The 19,498-nt window shown below is 38.2% G+C and overlaps 1 protein-coding gene across 1 annotated transcript in view; it reads left to right on the top strand.

The window, feature by feature from the left end:
• The window catches only part of LOC100443657 (contactin-associated protein-like 3), a 234,210-nt gene that overhangs the window by 104,938 nt on the left and 109,774 nt on the right, over positions 1-19,498 (top strand). The window contains 1 exon segment of the mRNA XM_024252621.3: positions 9,175-9,322. Coding sequence (XP_024108389.2) covers positions 9,175-9,322 — 148 coding nt within the window.

Here is a 19,498-nt window from a genome sequence, read left to right as displayed (position 1 = left end):
GATTGTGTAACTGCATGATGGGTTCTTCCTGCTTGCTGCAAAAAAACAAAACAAAACAAAAAACATGGTATTTGCTCTAAAGAAAGAGTTTAAATTAACTCAAGGTCGGCCACACCACATTAGAGATGAAGTTATTGTTCAAGTCAGTCTCATCGAAGGCTCATAGGTTAGGGATTTTTCAAAGGTAGTTTAGGGGAAGGGCTGGGAGTGGCTAGGCAATGGATGCTTGCTGCTGATTGGTTGGGGGTGTAATCATAGGGGTGTGGGAAATGATTCTTCTGCATGCTGAGTTACTTCTGGGTGGAGCTACAGGAGCTGTTGGCGGGTCCAGGTGGAGCCGTTGGTAGTCAAACATGCAAAAAACCTGGGTATCTCAAAAGGCTAATCTTAGATTCTACGATACTGATGTTATCTGCTGGAATTCATGAGGAAGTTGCATATCTCGTGACCTCTGGACAAATGGCTAGCAATCATTTATGTCTGTATTTTAGCAGAATTTAGGCTCCTCTATTCTCCTAGCCTGGTGGTCTCTCATTAGCTTTAGTTTTGGGGAAGGGCTATTATCATTTAAACTATAAACTAGATGTCTCCCACGGTTGGCTTGCCTAAGCCCAGGAATGATTAAGGGCAACTTGGAGGTCAAGGGCAAGAAGGGGGTTAACTAGATCAGGTCTCCCCATTGCCATAATTTTGTCACTGTTAGAATTTGTGCAAAGGCAGTTTCAATTTCACTGTTAGAATTTGTGCAAAGGCGGTTTCAGAGCTCAGCTTTGACCCTAGGACATTGAACTTCCATGTACCTCATGTTGTTGCTGCTGTTTTACAAATTCATAGACAGAAAATTTCTAGCACACTGCCGGATAAGCTACAAGCAAGTCTTATTGTCTCATACTAATATTATTCTAGGCAGGTGGCACCTTTTGAGTCTAGTTACTCTGTTTGTAGATCCTAACCAAATAGGAGGATGTGACTGCCTCATAGTCACAGAAAATACTCAACCTAGGCCTGATTCATTCAGTATTCTTATTCCCAATGCTGGCAATATTGTTCATTGATGGATCTTGTGTGAGAGACACACAGGAATATACAATTGCATCTTATGCAGTATTTTATAGGTAGAGATGGCTTTTTCTTAGAACATATTATACATGATTACAAGTGTAAAAATATGGTGAAATAATTTTGTTTGCTTTTCAAATGATTTTGTTGCTAAAAACTAAAATTAAAAATAGGGAACAAGTATCCTAAATGTTTTTGAAACTATTATCATAGCAATTCTCAGACTATCAAGACTATGAACTATTTTCCATGATAGCACACTAATCATAACAATCATAACCATTTGTATGTGCATATCCAATATCTAATATTCAGGGATAAGGTCATATGGATCATCCAGTTTAATGCTCACAGATTCTTATGTGAAAAAATATATATTTGGTCATAGTTAAAATGGACAAAATAAGTGAATCTGTCTGACGGTCAGATGGTAAATATGTCAAACAAACAAATGATTGCAATTTTCAGTTAGAATAACAAAAGCACTTAGATCACTGATTTAATAATAGTGATTCCCTAGCTAATTTTTTCATCTGTGCAGGTTGATTATCAGGGATGAAAAAGTGTGAAAACATTCCAATTAAGTAAATTGCTCTGCAGTTGGTGGGAAGTACTAAGTAATTACTTGTGGTGAGTCCAGAGATGAAGATGGAGTGGGCATCTCTGAGTCACCCAGGCAGAGGAAGACAGGTGCTGCTCCTCACAGCAGAACAAGGAGCTGGGTTTAGAGAGACTGGATAGAATATAGCATTAGGAAGACTATCTCTAACAATCAAGTCAATGCACCAGCATTTGCCTGAGACCAACTGTGTGTTAAACACTGGTAAATACTGGGAGGGTTAAAGGTGCAGATCTTGGAGAACCTAGCATAAAATTCAACACAGCAGACATTTATACTCCTTGAAGAATTCCTGATTTTGCAACAATGCCTATCATGTCTCAGAATGAGGCTGGTTGTTGAAAGTCTCTGAGAAACCAGAGATGGCACCAGCATAATACCCTGATGAACTTTTATAAAGCACAAGGTTTATAATTATAATAAGGAAATCTGAGAGCAAGAAGACATGCTGATCGATCTCACACAGGAAATTTGTCCCAGATCCAAGTCAAATGACAAGTTAGATGAATTGCCTGCTTTTTGAAAAGGTATTTTAACATTTAACTAATGTGATCATTTAAAGTCAATAGCAATATCTCAGAAAGAACGCCTGTTAAGTTGTGATATATTTAGTTATATGCACTATATACAGAGAGCTAAGTGGCTAGTTCTGCTCTCCTCATTATCTGAATTATTTTAAAAATTACATTTAAGTTAATCTTGATTCATATTTTGGATTGCTTTGTGTTTCTAAATGATCATTTCCTCAAAGTTATCAGTAGTGAGCAAACACAAGGAAACATTTATTTGTCTTTTTTAAACATGCACTACACTTTGTTTTTCTCTTTTTGACTTACTCAAATATGGTAAATTAATTCATTTTTATTTTAAAAAATGATAGGATGCTCAAGTATCAAACATACAAATGTATTTGCAGTGTTTCATTTTTCAATGATTGTGTATATTTAATTAATTAAAGATATGCATAAGTGCATATACACATACTTTTTTTCAATAAGGTACTCTTGCTGTCATTGATTATTCATTTATTTTCTAACATTTATTTCTGTCTTGACCCGAATATAAATTAACTATTTCAGGCCATGCTTTTTTAGTGCTAGAGAAAACTTTAGATTCCATAGTACTTTTTTTTTTTTTTTTTTGAGATAGAGTCTCACTCTGTCACCCAGGCTGGAGTGCAGTGGTGCAGTCTCGGCTCACTGCAACCTCCACCTCCCAGGTTCAAGTGATTCTCCTGCCTCAGCCTCCTGAGTAGCTAGGACTACAGGGGCATGCCACCATGCTAGGCTAATTTTTGTGTTTTTTTTGAAGTAGAGATGGGGTTTCACCATATTGGTCAGGCTGGTCTCAAACTGCTGACCCTCAGGTGATCCACCTGCCTCAGCCTCCCAAAGTGCTGGGATTACAGGCATGAGCCACCGTGCCTGGCCCCATAGTACTTTGTAGCATGCTTTCTGGCTAAACTGAAGCCTCAGGTGACATACCATGGCTCTCACAGCTAATTAATGAAAAAGCTGGAACTATCACCCACATTTCTTAATTCCTACTTCAGTTCATTTAATAATGCTAGAATAAGGCAAAGTCACACTTTTCTCATTTTGTGTTGATAAACATTGTATTCTAATGGTTAGTAAAATATTAATAATGCATTCATGAGCACTTTAAAATAATTAAGTACAACTGTTCACATAGGCAGTTATCGATACTAATTTAAATAAGAAGCAGTTTTGCATGTTACACCATTATCTGTAATCTTCTGAAAATAACAGGGACAAAAGCAGTATCATCCTTGCCTAATGTCATCTGCTAGTGAGGGGATGCAGACCTAAGAGATTAAGTTGATTCCAGCTGAGAATCAAAGGAAAAGGTCCATAGATTCATCCTTGCTTTCAAAGAGTAGCATTGTGAGAATGAGTAAGAGGAAATATCACTTAGTATTAACAGATAATAATAAGCAGTGTTTCCTACTAATTGATTATTTACCGTATGCTAGTCCTATGCTAAGAGCTTTAGAGATATGTGAGAGTCTTGTGAGTCCGGATCATCATTCTCCCCAGTGTTCAGAGGAGAAGGCTCTGCGTGGTTGAGTATCTTGCCCATAGTCACAGAACCAGTATATGTTGGGACTTGGCCTCAGACCCAGGTCTCCCCAGCTTTTCAGCCTGTGTTCATCATATGATGTATCACTTACAGGAAACTCCTGAACTGAGCTGAAGTCTTTGACAGTCGCAGGAGCCAGCATCCTGCTGGAGCCGTGGCCTCACAGTCCTGTCTGTGGCCTTGGGAGGGCTCTGTGGCAGCCCCTGGTCCCACCTGCCAGGAGTCCCTTCTTCACCCATGGGCATCCTGAGAACAGAGGAGGTTGAGGGGGCAGCAGCAGAGGGTTAACAGCTCTTCAGCAGGCACTGGGTCCACATGCTGGAGCCCTTTTTTGTTTATTTATTGTATTTAGACATCAGATGCCAAGGTTTCCATGAGTCACCTTCCTCAGTGAGGAATCATTAAGGAATGATCGGTCTGGTCTGCATAAGGCCCTGCTCTTGCCTTGGTGTTCATTCATTCATTAATCATATTTTTTTATACATGATTCATATTTCCCCAGTCCAATACATTTTATTTGTACATATTCTTTTAAAAATTATAATTCTTTTTTTCACACATATTTACACTTACATATAATATTGTTTTATATCTTTCGTTTTGCTTTTTACTGATTAACTCTGCATAAATATAATTGTACTAGTCATACTAAGGTGATAAAAATAATATGCTAATTTTTAATAGTCTATAGAAACATTTTAATTGCTTCATAAAATCATCAAGGCATATGTCATGGTAATTATATTATTAATGCTCTGTACTTAGAATTAATACAATTTCTTCATATAACACTTATAATTAACAAAGTGTCTTAATCAAATAATCTTGTTAACAGGCATTACAGGGAGCAGCTTAACAATATCTTTCATTTGTATAGTTCCTTAGAATTTTCAAGTCACCTACAGAAACATCTTCCAACAAGCTATAATTGGGCAGAGCAGTTAGTATTATTCCCATGTTACTCATAAAGAAGCTGAGATTACAAGCACTAAAATTTGTATCCAATATCAGCATAGTCTGGCAATTAAGGAAACAGAATTAGAACTCAAGGACTCACGGGCACTTTCTTACCCCACACACAGCTTAAAATAATAACAGCATATTAAAATAAGAATCTCTCATAGTATGTTTGAGTGTTTGGGAAACTAATAATAAACTGAAGCTGCTGAAGAATCTATTTCTTTTAGACAAGCTTTTCTAACATCTTTGTGAGGACTAACTGAATTGATGTGTGAAGTTGCATAGGACAGTGGTGGCCCTATGCATAGTAGAGATTTAATGCTTATTTTAAAATTCAGAGACTCATTTCAGTATCTTGTAATTTAAAATAAAGATTTGATGATAAAAATCCTCTGAAACAGAAATGACAAAATGACAAATTTGGAAAAATAACAAATTTCTAACAGTCTTCTTAAAAATAATTGTTGATGAGTCTTACATTGACAGATTTTTTTCTGCTTATGGCCGTCAATCTGGGTGTTTCATACTCAACCACAACTATCCATGCGCTTAACATTTTGCAGACCAGGATATCACGTGAGCACCATCACTGACTGTGACTGTTAGATTTAACTAATGTGACCGCTAAAAATCAAAGTAGAGTGTTGGAAATTTTCCAGTAATGTCATTAATTCCTAAATTATTATGAAACATATTTCTAGCGTGTGAGTGGACTCCAACCACAGATTTCACTCCCTTTCATGTATACCTAAGGAACATGCTATGGAAACTGATCATTTTATCTGAAAATACTCGTTTTTGATTACTTAGTGTAATACTTAGCTAGAATGCCCTCAAAGACAGAGAATCCACATCAAACTTAAGTGACTGTCTTTGAATAAGATGGAGCTTTTATGCATGAACACACCACACACACACACACAAATTGCAGAGGAATGCTGTAAAAAATAAATGATTTATAACCTTACAAATACATTGTATATATTAACTAGTTTGTTTTTTTATGGATGTCTTTTTTTTTTCTTTTTTTTATTCTTATTCTTATTCTTATTATACTTTAGGCTCTATGGTACATGTGCGCAACGTGCAGGTATTAACTAGTTTAATTCTTACCAAGATTGCCAGATGGATACGATTTTTCTACTTTACGAAGAAAGATGATGATTTCTCCCAAGGTCACATGCCTGCTAAGACAGAAAAGAATTCGAAGGACTATGGCTTCCGAAAACTATTCTCTATACCCTCACTCTCCACAGAGCTGTAACTTGCTATTTATGTCTAAAATGAAGACGTAAGCCTCTGCAGAATTGTTGAAGGCTGCATATTTCTATAAAAGCTGGCTTATCCTTCTAGAAGGTTCGTTTTTCCACCTTAATAAAACAAAGCAGGAATAGGTCTTTGTGTTCGCCATTGTTTCTGTCCATGGTGGTCACGTGCTCACGTATGAACTTGTGTCTGCTCTGCAAACTCTCAAAGCAAACTTTGAATATAATGATTAAGAGACTACACTGCATATTTTTAAGACACACATTATTTTACTGTTATAGATAAGGTTATTTCAATAATAAGCCCTGAATGTTATGACAGTGAAATGCTAGTATAAATCTTTCCTGCCCAAAATGTATTCTCTTTAATTTCTATATCTTTAAAGAACAATGATTCATTTGGTTGGTATCCCATGAAGCTGGTTATAATTCTATATAAGACAATAATGTGATTACTGAAATTTCAAACGAGTTAATGTGATTATATATAAACTTTTAAATATATTTTAGTCATATGTAATAAATGATTTTTTATTGATATCTCTGAAGTTGCAAAGAGTATGTTTCTCGTCTGCCTTATTCACAAACTATTAGGTAATGTCTATTTAAAGTTTCTTAAATGTTAATCTATTTAATTAAGCAAAAATTGACATTAAATTTTATTTTGCTACATGATCCTATTATCACATCACTCAAGTATATTTTCCAGAGTTTACGCTTTGAAACAAATTGAGAAAGAAGTAACATTTGGCAGATAAAGGTGAAAAAATTCTGTTTTGGTAGGGTTCCTTTGAAAGGTTTTTATTGTATTGTTTTTACTGTATTGTTTTTACTGAGGTTTACAAAGTTTATTCAGCTACAGAAAAATATGATTTTAATTCTGCAACTGAATTTTAACATTGGAGTCAAAATGCTCATAGGATCTGATGTTCCTGTATTAGCTTGGCTGGATGTCTTAGATATTAAACCCAAATTAGAACCAAAATAAAAGGATGGATCAACCATCTCTACCAACCATGCCAACAATGACCAACCTGGGTCACAATCACAGCCGCCACCTCCACGCAGGTGGTGGGCTGATTGATTTCCAGGTGTTATCTCAATTAGTACTCTGGCCCTTCAAGATCAGTTTTACAGATGAAGAAACTGCAGCTTGCAGCAGAGAGTAGCAGGGTTTGAGGTGGTGGAGCTGGGATATGGCTTCTTTTATATAGGTCAGCCTGGGCTGTCCAGACAGAAGGTTGTGAGTGCAGAGGTTGTGCAAATATTTACCTGAAGTTGGTATAGCGATTGTTAACTCAAAAAATGTCGATGTACGTGACCCTTTAGTTGGAACAAGAGTGAAATGATTATCTCTGGCTGGGCATGGTGGCTTAATGACTGTAATCCTAGCATTTTGGGAGGCCCAGGTGGGCAAATTACTTGAGGCTGGGAGTTCGAAACCAGCCTGGCCAACACGGCGAAACCCCGTCTCTACTAAAAATACAAAAATTAGCCAGGTGTGGTGGCATGCTCCTGGAATGCCAGCTACTGGGCAGGCTGAGGCAGGAGAATTGCTTGAATCTGGGAGGCAGAGGTTGCAGTGAGTCTAGATCGCACCACTGCATTCCAGCCTGGAAGACAAAGTGAGACCCTGTCTCAGGAAAAAAAAAAAAAAAAAAAGTGAAATGATTATCTTGGAATTGGCATGAATTAGCAATAGACAAACTGTTACCAAGTCTGACATCTACACTAGCATTTAAAATTGACCACATTCACTAAGGCATTTCCTATATTTTTATTTCCATGTGTTTATACCCAGGGACACCCATTGGTGGTCAGATACGAGGCAGGCTGATCTTTATTCTCTCTGTTTTGTTGTTAAGCCTGGTACATTCTTTTTGTTGTTGTTGTTGTTGTTGTTGTTGTGACGGAGTCTAGCTCTGTCGCCCAGGCTGGAGTGCAGTGGCACGATCTCGGCTCACTGCAAGCTCCACCTCCCAGGTTCACACCATTCTCCTGCCTCAGGCTCCTGAGTAGCTGGGACTACAGGGGCCCACCACCATGCCTGGCTAATTTTTTTGTATTTTTAGTAGAGACGGGGTTTCACCGTGTTAGCCAGGATGATCTCGATCTCCTGACCTCGTGATCTGTCCGACTTGGCCTCCCAAAGTGCTGGGATTACAGGCGTGAGCCAACGCGCTGGCCCTAAGCCTGGTACATCCTTTAGTAAAGCAAAATAATTAGGCAGGAAACATTCTTCATTCTTGGTTGAACTAACTGCTGGCCTGTGCCATACATAGATATTAACTATGTGCCCCAGTCATGTTAGGTGATAGCACTTCTAGTGCAAAAAATCATTAACCCTTTCCTTGTTCTCACACATGCCATATTCTTAAAAATCTGAAAACAATGAAAAAATATCTAAAACAACTTTGTTTGCTTGCACTCTGATCGTTCCCAATGTTCAGATAGCAAGATGGAGTGAAGAGTGAAAGCCCCTTTGCCCTGGAGCAGAGAGTGGCAGTGTGCTCCTCTTGACACCCCCAGGAAGCAGGCCACAGGTGCATGGAGCTGTGTTCGCTGTGAAGTGGATTCAGCCTGATAACATGGAATCAATGCTGCCATTGAAATAAAAGCCAGATGTAGTCCTGCCCACACTCTATGATAGCCGTCCTACCTCCAGAGTGTCCTTTCTTCTTCCTAGACTGTAGTTTCTCGTTTATAAATTAAGGGTGTGGGGCTGGAATCATGTCTAGGTCCCTTCCAACTCTCTAATTGCAGATTCCAGGATTCTCACTGCAGATCCTTTGCATGTTACCATGGTGCTTGATTGCCCTGCCATGTGATGTGGCTTTTTGTGAGCATCTTTACCACTTGATTAGGGGGCAATCTGTGGGATAGCATTTTAGAAAAGTGAACTTCATAGAAGTTGCCATGTTTATAGTCATTTTAATGATGTGGATGAAATTTAAACTACCTTGTAAATAAAGAAAACGTAGACAATGGTGACGAATTCACGGACTGGAGAGGTTGTCACATCCTTGTTAACCATTAGCAGTGTTTCCTTTAAAACAGCAGCTTTTTGCATATTAGCAAAGCGAGCATACATTGCTCATTGCCATGAGAGGTGACGACATGAAGATGGTGCGTCCTGCAGATACATTGATCCCTTTCTCTGTTTTCTCCTAGGGTTTTCCAGGAAACACAAATGCAGACAGTGTGGTGCACTACAGACTCCAGCCTCCCTTTGAAGCCAGGTTCCTGCGCTTTCTCCCTTTAGCCTGGAACCCCAGGGGCAGGATTGGGATGCGGATCGAAGTGTACGGATGTGCATATAGTAAGTGGCCTTTATTCCCTGTGTGAAATCAAGGTCAGCATGAGATTCTGTCAAAGCCAAACTGTAAAAGCCAATGTCGGCATGAAATGTTGAACTTGACTTTTTCTGTCTTTTTAAATAGCTGGGCAAGCAGAACTGGTTTTTATGGAAACGCTCTAGTGTCTCCCCGTGACAATATGGACTGTAGCTACTGTCTTTTGTAGTTGAATTTAGTGGTGGACCTGAACTGAAACTTACCTGTCTTTAGATTCCCAGAGTTTAGCAAAGTACTTGCAGTATGGTAGGCTTGTAATGAAACGAATACAATTCAAACAAACAACAGATGATGCTGTTTTTCTGAAGCTGAGATGACACGCTGTCTGGGAAAGCAGGAGCGGTGCTGGGGACAGGGCGTGATTTCTCGCAATCTCTTGGTTCTCTGTGTTTTTCTCTGCTAACGTCCTCTTTTGCACACCGTGCTGTCGCCTCACTTGATCTTTACTTGGTGGGAACCTGTGTTTAGTCAGCCTCTTTTCTCACCTGTTCCTTGTTATAAAAGTGGAAAGGATGGGGCCGACATGAATATAACACAAACAAAAAGCCGGCCGTGAAATTATTTGGTGGTACTCAGTGACACAGTTGCCACTTGATGATCTAGAACATACTTGTATTCTTTCTTTACATTATCACAAAAATGTTTTAAATTATTGTCAAAATGGAGTAAAATTTAAAAATACTCCTGTATAAAACTGGAGAACAAGTCAAAGAGCAGCCTGGATGGAAATGTCTTAAGTGGCTTCAATTTGGGTCCGGCCGGATGTTCATATCACACTATTTACACACAGTCACTCCCATTCTCTGCCTACTCACAGCTTTAGCCCTGCAGAATATTAATTTTCTAAAGCATGATAACAACATCTGTCATTCATGTAGCACTTAACGTCTCGGATACTATTATTTCCATTTTATTACTTAACCCCTGTACAACCTAGTTCATTTCCTAACTCTGCCTCTGTTTTTTAGTGTTTACATTTCTATGGGGCTAAATATAATGGTGTTGCTTTACGAACAGTCTTTTTCCGTCCTCTTATTGTTCATCTCCTTCCATCCCTGTGTTTTCTGGGACCTATAACTGTGCTCTCTGTTTCAATGGCTAAGATGTCTGATATTTAGAATCTCTCTTTGATGCTGTGAAATTACCTTCTCCTCTCATTACTCTGAAACAACTTCAGATTTACTGACTTCAAAGTGGAACATGCTCTTTGATGGCGATTTGCCATTAGCTTGATGTTCCTTCATGAAGAGATATTACTCCAGTTCCTTGGGCTGGAGGTTAGTACCAGGAAGATCAAAGCCCGGTGCCTGATTCCAGGAAGGGCCGGTGGGCGGTGCAGCTGCCATGCAATCTGCTGGCACTGTTAACTTCTGTAAACATATGCTGTTGGCCATAAGGGACTCCTAGTAAAAAATCCCGAACATGCAGACAGATAATGTGTGACCACTGCTAACTAACTAAAAGTAATTCTTTAGAACAAGTGGACATCTACATTGTCTTTTTTTCCTTAGAAGAATAATTGTTCAAGTATGGTGATTTTATTTTTGTTGTTGACAGTAATACAATCCTTTATGACTTATGTTAATAATGGTAGTTTCAGTATTTTCCTTTGTATTTCCACTGTCCTGCTTGTTTTCTAGAACGTTGATTATAATGACTTTTAATATCCCTGCCATGCAGCATCTCTTCCCATTTATTTATTTATGTATTTATCAATTTATCTTTTTTTATTTTAAGAGGCAAGTTCTCACTATGTTGCCCAGGCTGGAGTGCAGTGGCTACAGGCACAATCCCACTGCTGATCAGCACGGGAGTCTTGACCTGCTTCATTTGGGAGCTGGGCTAGTTCACTCTTCCTTAAGCAACCTGGTGGTCCTCCGCTCGGAGAGATCACCATTTGATGCTAAAATTTGTTCAGACACCTGATCATCATGGAGCACCCCTGGGCTCCATCGATCCTCCACCTCAGCCTCCTGAATACCTGGGACTGCCCAGCCCTAGTGTTATTAGCTTTTCTACACTTCATTTACAATAATAGATTCATTATTCCTTTAAACTGTGTGTGTTTTCACAGACTCCTGGCTTACTCTATGCATTTATCTCTATTTCCACTTCTAGCCTGGGGATAGGTTGTAGGTTCTCCCAGAGTTGCTGCTCAACTGCAGAATAAAGCCATGAGCACAGATGGCCTCGGGCCCTTCTTGACAGCTGTATTCTCCTGGTTTTCCATGCACCTTTGCATGCTACTCTTCTTGCCACTCCTTAAAGGCTAACATTATCCACAGATTGGTTCTAGGTCTTTTATCCTGCTCCCAAGCTCTCTCTGAGCTTTTATCCACTTCCATGAGTTTTCAGTAGCATTTACACACTGGCTGATAACTTCCAAATACGTATCCGCAACCTACTCTGAGGAGTTCCAACCTCTGGTACAAACCTCTCTTCACTGGCCCTGTGAGCACTTAAAACTCAGTTGTCTATCTGCTCATTTTCCTTTGTCTTCCATCTTATAAAACGATACCAACAGCCACCTATTGACTGAAACCTGATTCTATCTCCTAAATGTTTTGAATTTCTTTCTCTCCCTCCAGTTTAGCCTAAATGAGTACCAGCCTCCTAAATCAGCTATTTGTCTCTGGTCTTGACCTTTCCAGTTTTTAGTCCACACAATAATCAGGATGACTCCTGGAAAAGCATGCACATTCGATTGTTCAAACTCAATTGTTGAAACATGCTTAAAGCCACACCCAAGACACTAGGATTGTTTCCCAGAGGCCTTAGACAGAAAAATAAATTCCCTATGCTGTACTGCCTGTCCAGGCCTTCGAGGGCATCTCCCAAGAACAAAGGGGAACTCCCAGAATCTTAGGCCAGAACCCTATGAGTCCTTGACGCATCTGTCTCTCTTGCCATCCATGTCTAGCGAGTCACGAAATTCTGTATTCTTCCCTCCAAATTACACCTTGCGTGATTTCATCTCTCTCCAGCTCTACTACCGACTTAATCTAAACTTGGTGTCCCACAGATTATGGAAATTGCCTTCCAAGTTTAGGTCATCCTGTCTCTGTTGATAGCTGACTGCATTATATTCTCCACACTGCAACTCAAGTTACCTTTTAAAAATGCAGAACTGATACAATTACGTCCCTGTTTAATACCATCAGTGGCTTTCCATTGTTCCTAAAATAACAACCAGACTCCCAGCAAGGCCTGAAGGAGCTTGTCCCTGAATAACTCTCCAGTGCCACCTCTTGCTGCCGTCACCTGCTACCTGTCCACTGTCAATTGTATCCAGCTTTTTACTGACTCAAAGCCTTTACGCCTGTGGTCTCCTCTGCTTGAAATGCTCCTTCCCCATGTTCTCAACTGGCTATTTACTTTTCCTCCTTTGGATCTTAGTTTAAATGACGGTTCCTAGGCCCTCACTCTACATTTGGTTCCTCATTATAAGTTCCCAGGAAGCCTATAGTATGACTTCATGTGCTATAGTAACTTTTTGTAGTGTATCTGTATCTGTCTTATTAGAGGCCTAATTTCCTTTTTTCTCATTAGACTTCAGGCTACACTAGGGTAAGATACATTCATTGCTGTAACATCAGCACCTAATACAGAGCCAGGAACATACTAAGTACACCATAGCTTTGCATTGAGTGAATGAATGAATGAAGCAATTCAGAAAAAAAGTCTGACAGATGATAATAAAATCTGAATAATGAATCTAAATTTCAGATATTTATTTCTCTCTTACACTAGCCATCCAGGTAAGGCAGGTATCTTGGAGATTATATTGTTATAAAGTGTAGTATTAAAAATTGTAATAACTCTAGTAAAAATAGCAAATATAAGATTTTACAGTTATGTTTCCATTCTTCCATCTGATTTTTGATGCATCTTTATGTAGTAGAAAGGCAGTTATTAACACCTAGATATTCCAAGTGAGCAATCTGAGAAGCCACACCAAGGGCCGGCAGTGCAGGAGCTACAAATAATCACCAGAGACAGGGAGAGGACTCCAGTCCTCTGACTACCAATTCCATGTTCTTGATGGGTAGTAACTGCCGAGGTTTTATAAAGGATCATTATATTGATACTTGTTTTGATATATTGCTATATTTATTGATGGCAGCAGCTCCTTTTCTACTTTCAGAGAGACGACATCAAGCTGCATTTTATTGTATATAAACATTTAGTTTTTGATTCTGTGCCTTCCTCCTTTTTATCATGCCAGCTTTAATTATCCTTAATTTCAGAGTTCTTTAAATCACTCCACTTTCTTTGATATTAATGCAAAAAATAGAATGGTCCTCTACCTGTTGTTTTCTCAAGTGGTTAGTCTCCTTTCCATCTCTTTAATTCCCAGTCCACTAGTGCAGATTTTAAGGGCTTACATTCCACTCCGTGCTAGTGTTTTAGTATTTTCATTAGATAACACTCAAACATGGCTTTTGTCTGATTCATGTTTCTGTTAAACTGAGATTGGGCTTCTATTCCTTTGTAAGTCACGGGCAATAATTCATGAAGAAAAAAGAAAAAGGTTAGTATTCAAGGTTGACTTCATAAATAACCAAGAAGAGCTTGGTTCGCCACTTTTTTTGTCCCTTAATGGTGGAAAATTTGGTGGGGGAGGGGGTCTGGGAGTTGTGGATTCTTTTTTAAAATTTTAATACTTGGAGCACAGCCCAGATAATTAACAGAATTCTAAAATGTTCTTTTCACGAAGATTTTTTTTATAATGTCCCAAGTGAAAATCATTTTTTATTAGTCACAGGTAATTCTTTATTCATGCATTTTCTGTTACATTTTCTTATAACTTAGTCTTCAAATAGTTTTATGTGTCATTCAGACTCTGTCTTACATAGCTATGCTATTACCAATCAGTCCTTTTCTTATTCATCATTCTAGCTTCACTTATAATTGGTTGAACCATATATTTGCCAGTTTTGTAGATCAAATACAGTTGAATATTTGCAGCTTCATCTGGATTAACTGAGTGCTGTCCTGGTTTCTGTAGGAACAACAGACGGCAAGTGGAGGTTTCCAGTAAAACAAAACAAATAGTGACTGGACAAAAGAAGCAAATTTTATTTTCTCCCTTCCAAAATTTTACCTGTCCTTGATTAGAATTTGAGACATGGGAAATTTTCATAACTCCTGAGATGGTCGAAGTTTGTATTTCTTCATTGGTGTTCTAATGAAGTTAGAACTACCTACCTCTGTAAAGTTCCTTTAATTGTTCTATCACTTTTACATATACACGCTGTGGTCGTTTGCATCACTGGCACCAATTCTGCACCTGTCCCTTGCCAGCGCCTGTGAGTGGCGTATGCTTCCCTGCCCCCTGATTTTCGAGCCGGCCAGTGACTTCCTTTGGCTAACGGTAGGCAGAGTCAACTCTACAGTGTATCTACTGTCCTCCTTTGTGTCTACCATTAATAAGCATGCCTGATCTATGAATTCCAGTAAAATGAAAAGAGATACATGCTTTACATATTTTGAAGCTGTTTCATTAAATGCATATAGATTGAGAATTGTTTTATCTTCCTTAAAATTGATTTTTTGTAATTATGAAATATCCTTGTTTATTTCTAATAATACCTCCTGCCTGTAAGTCTGCATTCTCTGATGATAGTACTGTATAGCTATACCAGATTTCTTTTGGTTAGTGTTTTCATGGAATATCTTTTTCCATTCTTTACTTTCAAACTTTTTGTCTTCATATGTAAGGACTCTTTCTTTATTATTTAAACTGAATCTGGAAATCATTGAGTTTTAGTTGGTATATTTAGTCCACTTATATTAAATGTTATTACTGATATATGTGAAATTGTAGCTGACATGCTACTCTCTGTTTTATATTTGGTTCACTTGTTTTATACTCCTTTTTCTCTCATCTTCTTTTGGGTTAATCAAGTTTAATTTTTCCAGTTTTTCCACTATTGTTTGCTGTTCTAATTTTGTTCTTCTAGGTACTCGAGCTACTACTTTTATCACTTTCCAAACAATACTAGGATTTAAGTACAACTTATGTTAGTTAAACTCCTCCCACCGTGTGTGCTATGTTGACACATTTTAGTTTCATAGATACATGTGTATATGTGTACATATATTTTTAATCACAAAATTTAATATAATTTTTTTGGCAATCAGTATTCACTTGAATTTACTCACATATTTACTTTCTCTGCATTTTCATGCTCTTTCTGAATCAAATTCTTTCAGCTAGAAAGACCCCTTTTAATATTTGTCTTAGCCCAGTTCTACTGGTAATAAATTGTCATACAGCTTTTGTTTGCTTGAAAATTGTCTTTATTTTATATGAACTTCTGAAGGCTATTTCAGCTTGCTGGAGAACACGGTCTGTAGTTATTTTCTTTCGGCCTTTTAAAGATGGCGTTCTATTGTTTTCATGATGTTTATTAAGAAATCAATAGGTAATTGATTTTTATCCTATAAGGGAAATGTGTATTTTTCTTCTGGTTACTTTTGAGAATTTATTCTTTGTCTTTGATTTTCAGCAGTTTTGCCTTGATGTGGCTATTTTAGTTTTTATTGAATTTGTCCTCTTTGGATTTCACTAAATTTCCTTTTTCTATGAATTGATTATTAGATTGGGTAATTCTTCACTGTTATTTCTTCACAATATTGCCTCTGTCTCGCATTTCCTTTCCTCCTTTCTGAGACTCCAGTTACATCTGTCTGAGATGTTTGTATCTTATTTTCTTTCTTTGTCTCTCTCTTCCTCTCTCCTCCTGCTTCTCTCTCTCCCTCTCCTCTTTCATCCTTTCTTTCTATTTATGCTGCAGTCTGGATATTGTGTACTGCTTTATCTTCTATGCTACTAATCAGATCTTCTGCTGTGACCAATCTGTTGTTGAATATGCCAATGAGCTATTAATTTTAGTTATTGCGATTTTCAGTTTGGGAATTTCTGTTCATGTATCCTAGTGAAATTCCTTATCTTGCTTTCTATTTTCCTGGAAATATTAATTACAGTTATTTTAAAGATTTTTCGTTAACTTCAATATCTGGATTATCTCTTGATCTTTTCCATTGTCTGGTTTTTGTTTCTGTTTTGATGTCTGATAATTTTGACTGAATTCTGGACATGTTGGACAGAAATTTGTAGAGGCTAGAGAAGACCAAGTGATCCCCCAGTGAATCCCCGCCACAGCCTCTGATAGGCTTCTAGGTTAGGCACAGATGTTAATTAAAATAAGCATTTAGCTGACTCAGTGCAGCGTCTCAGTCCCCATGAGGCCTAGTTGGTATCTTATATCTGGAGTACAATGCTTCACTAGTCCCAACTGAGATTTGAGGGCCTTTACCAAAACGTTTTTTTGAAAATCTCTGAATTCTGCCATCTGACTCCTAATTATGATGAGTCTGCAGAGACCCCTGCTTCGTGACCCAGCCTCATAGCTGTCCTGTCACTTTCTGCTTGGCCACCTTGTCTCTTGCCCATTGCTCCTTGGGAGCTGACCAGTGCTTCAAGGGTAAAAGCAGAAAGAGTGTTCTGAGCTTGTCTTCTAAGATCTTTACATTCTCAAACCCTGGCAGTCCTAGTAGATCTTTAAAACTTTCAAGAAGATTATTTAAACTTTACTTGATACATATTTTCTACTTGTCCTTGGTAGGAAGTGTAGTCTTCTGAATGTTTGCTTGTCATAACTGAAAATATAACTACATTTCTTTTAATGCCATGAGAAATGTATTGAAGTAAACAAAGTGTATATAATTTTTTCATATAATAATGTGTTTATAATACAGTCTACTTAATATTTTGGAAAATTATTTTTCTGTAAAACACTGAAGTGCTAATTAAATTTCAACACATATTTTTTCAAAACAAATAAAGCTGGTCACAGTGGCTCATGCCTGTAATCCCAGCACTTTAGGAGGCCAAGGCAGGCAGATTGCTTGATTGCCCAGCCTGGGCAACATAGCAAAACTCCATCTCTACAAAAAATACAAAAATTATCTGGACATGCTGGTGGGTGCCTGTAGTCCCAGCTACTCAGTAGGCTGAGGTGTGAGGATCGCTTGATCCCAGGGAGGTCAAGGCTGCAGTGAGCCAAGATCATGCCACTGCACTCCAGCCTGGGTGGCAGAGTCAGACCCTGTCTCAAAAAAAGAAAAATTTTTAATAAAAAAGTAAAATAAATAGAAACTCAAAATAAGATGAAAAAGTAAATCCATGTCCATCAGAAATAAGTGAGTTGAAGAACTGGAATGTGAACCTCCTCACAGAGGATTCCAGACTCTGTGCAATCAACTATCGTTAACGAGGAAATGGGAGAGAGAAAAGAGAGAGGAAAGAAAAGAAATAGAGAGGAAAGATCATGCATGAAAATTAAAGAGAGAGATCAAGGCCTTTACTGAGAATGTAGAACCAAGGCCTGTTTTCCCTAAGTTCCTCTTATTATGCCCAGAAGGAAAGAAAATATGTGAGTGAATAAAGGCAAATATTTCCTAGGAAAGCTTTGTGTATTCATTGATTGCAGGATTCAATATTCTTATCATCCTCCCCGAATTGATCTACAGAATCCCAATACATCTATTCTAACTTATTATTATATTAAAATGAATCGTCACTAGTCTTTAGAGAAATAAAATCACAATGAGAAACCACTATACACCTAGCAGAATGGCTAAAATTAAAAAGGGTGGAAACGCCAAGTGTTTGGCAAAGATACGGAATTCTCATACATTGCTGGTGGGAAATGTGAAAATGATACTATCACTTTGGAAAACAATTTGGCATTCTTTTAAGCTAAATATACATTTAATATATAACTCAGCAATTCCACTCCCATGTATTTACCTGGGAGAAATGAATGCATATGGCAACATAAAGGTGTATGTGTGAATGTTCCTAGCAGCTTTATTTATAAGAGTTTAAACCCGGAAACAGTTCAAATGTCTATCAGCAGGTAAATGGATAAACAAGTGTCAAACAGTTGAATACCCCAAGCAATGAGAAAGAACAGACTGTTGATATATGCAACAGTATGTGTGTATCTCGAAAACATTACACTTAGCAAGGAACGCAGACACAGAAGAATACATACACAATACAATTTTATGAAATTTTGGAACTGACAAAACTAATCTGTAGTTACAGAATGTAGATAATTGGTTTCCTGGGTCTCGGTCTGGGTGACAGTGTTGGATGTTTGATACAAATGGCAATTAGTGAGTTGATATGAAATTGCCTACACCTTGATTTTTTGGCAATAACCTAGGTATATATATGTGTTAAAACTCATTGAACTGTGACCTTAAATTTATTGAATATAAATTATAACTCTATGAAAATGATATTCGTGTTTCCATATTGGAATTGTGGGTTTTTTTGCTGTTTTTTTGAGAGGGAGTCTCTGTTGCCCAGGCTGGAGTGCAGTGGAGCAGTCCTGGCTCACTGCAAACTCTGCCTCCTGGGTTCAAGCTATTCTCCCACCTCAGCCTCCTAAGTAGCTGAGATCACAGGCATGCACCACTACACCCAGCTGATTTTTTTGTATTTTTAGTAGAAATTTTACCATGTTGCCCAGGCTGGTCTTGAACTCCTGACCTCAAATGATCCGCCTGCCTTTGCCTCCTAAAGTGCTGGGATTACAGTGTGAGCCACTGTGCCTCACCCCATATTGGAATTAATGTTCAATTTATTTAGAGAGTAAACCTCTGTAATTTGCCCATTATCCTTGATAAATCATCTTGAAGCCTTCGTGTGCATCACAGCTACCTAGTTAGCTTATTAAATATGCAGACCCCTGGGTCTCAACCACCGAAATCCTGATTCCTGGTCTGGTTGAGGCTCACGTTCTAAAGTCTCCAAGTGATCACTCCTAGTTGTTAATCTGAGTGAGGGTGGTTGATAGAACACTGTAAGAAAATTTCTGTGGAATCGTGTTTTTTTTTTCTTTTGTAAGACATCAGTGTTTGCACCCTATAGAATCTTGCTGTTTTCAAGCAATGTTTTTCTCTCAATGTTGATGTTTCCCCTGAAAAGGTGGTGCAAGGTAGGATGGGGATGAGACATGCCTGTGCTTAGAATGACAGTGAGAAGCAGAAAAGTAGTAAAGAGAAGCCAGAATTAAGAGTACATTCTGGGTGTGAAAAATGTGAAAGTAGGCCAGGCGGGGTGG

Source organism: Pongo abelii, chromosome 13 (genome assembly GCF_028885655.2).
Source record: "Pongo abelii isolate AG06213 chromosome 13, NHGRI_mPonAbe1-v2.0_pri, whole genome shotgun sequence".
Classification (NCBI taxonomy): domain Eukaryota; kingdom Metazoa; phylum Chordata; class Mammalia; order Primates; family Hominidae; genus Pongo; species Pongo abelii.
Note: the sequence above shows the minus strand (reverse complement) of the source record. Positions and strands in the feature narration are given on the sequence as shown.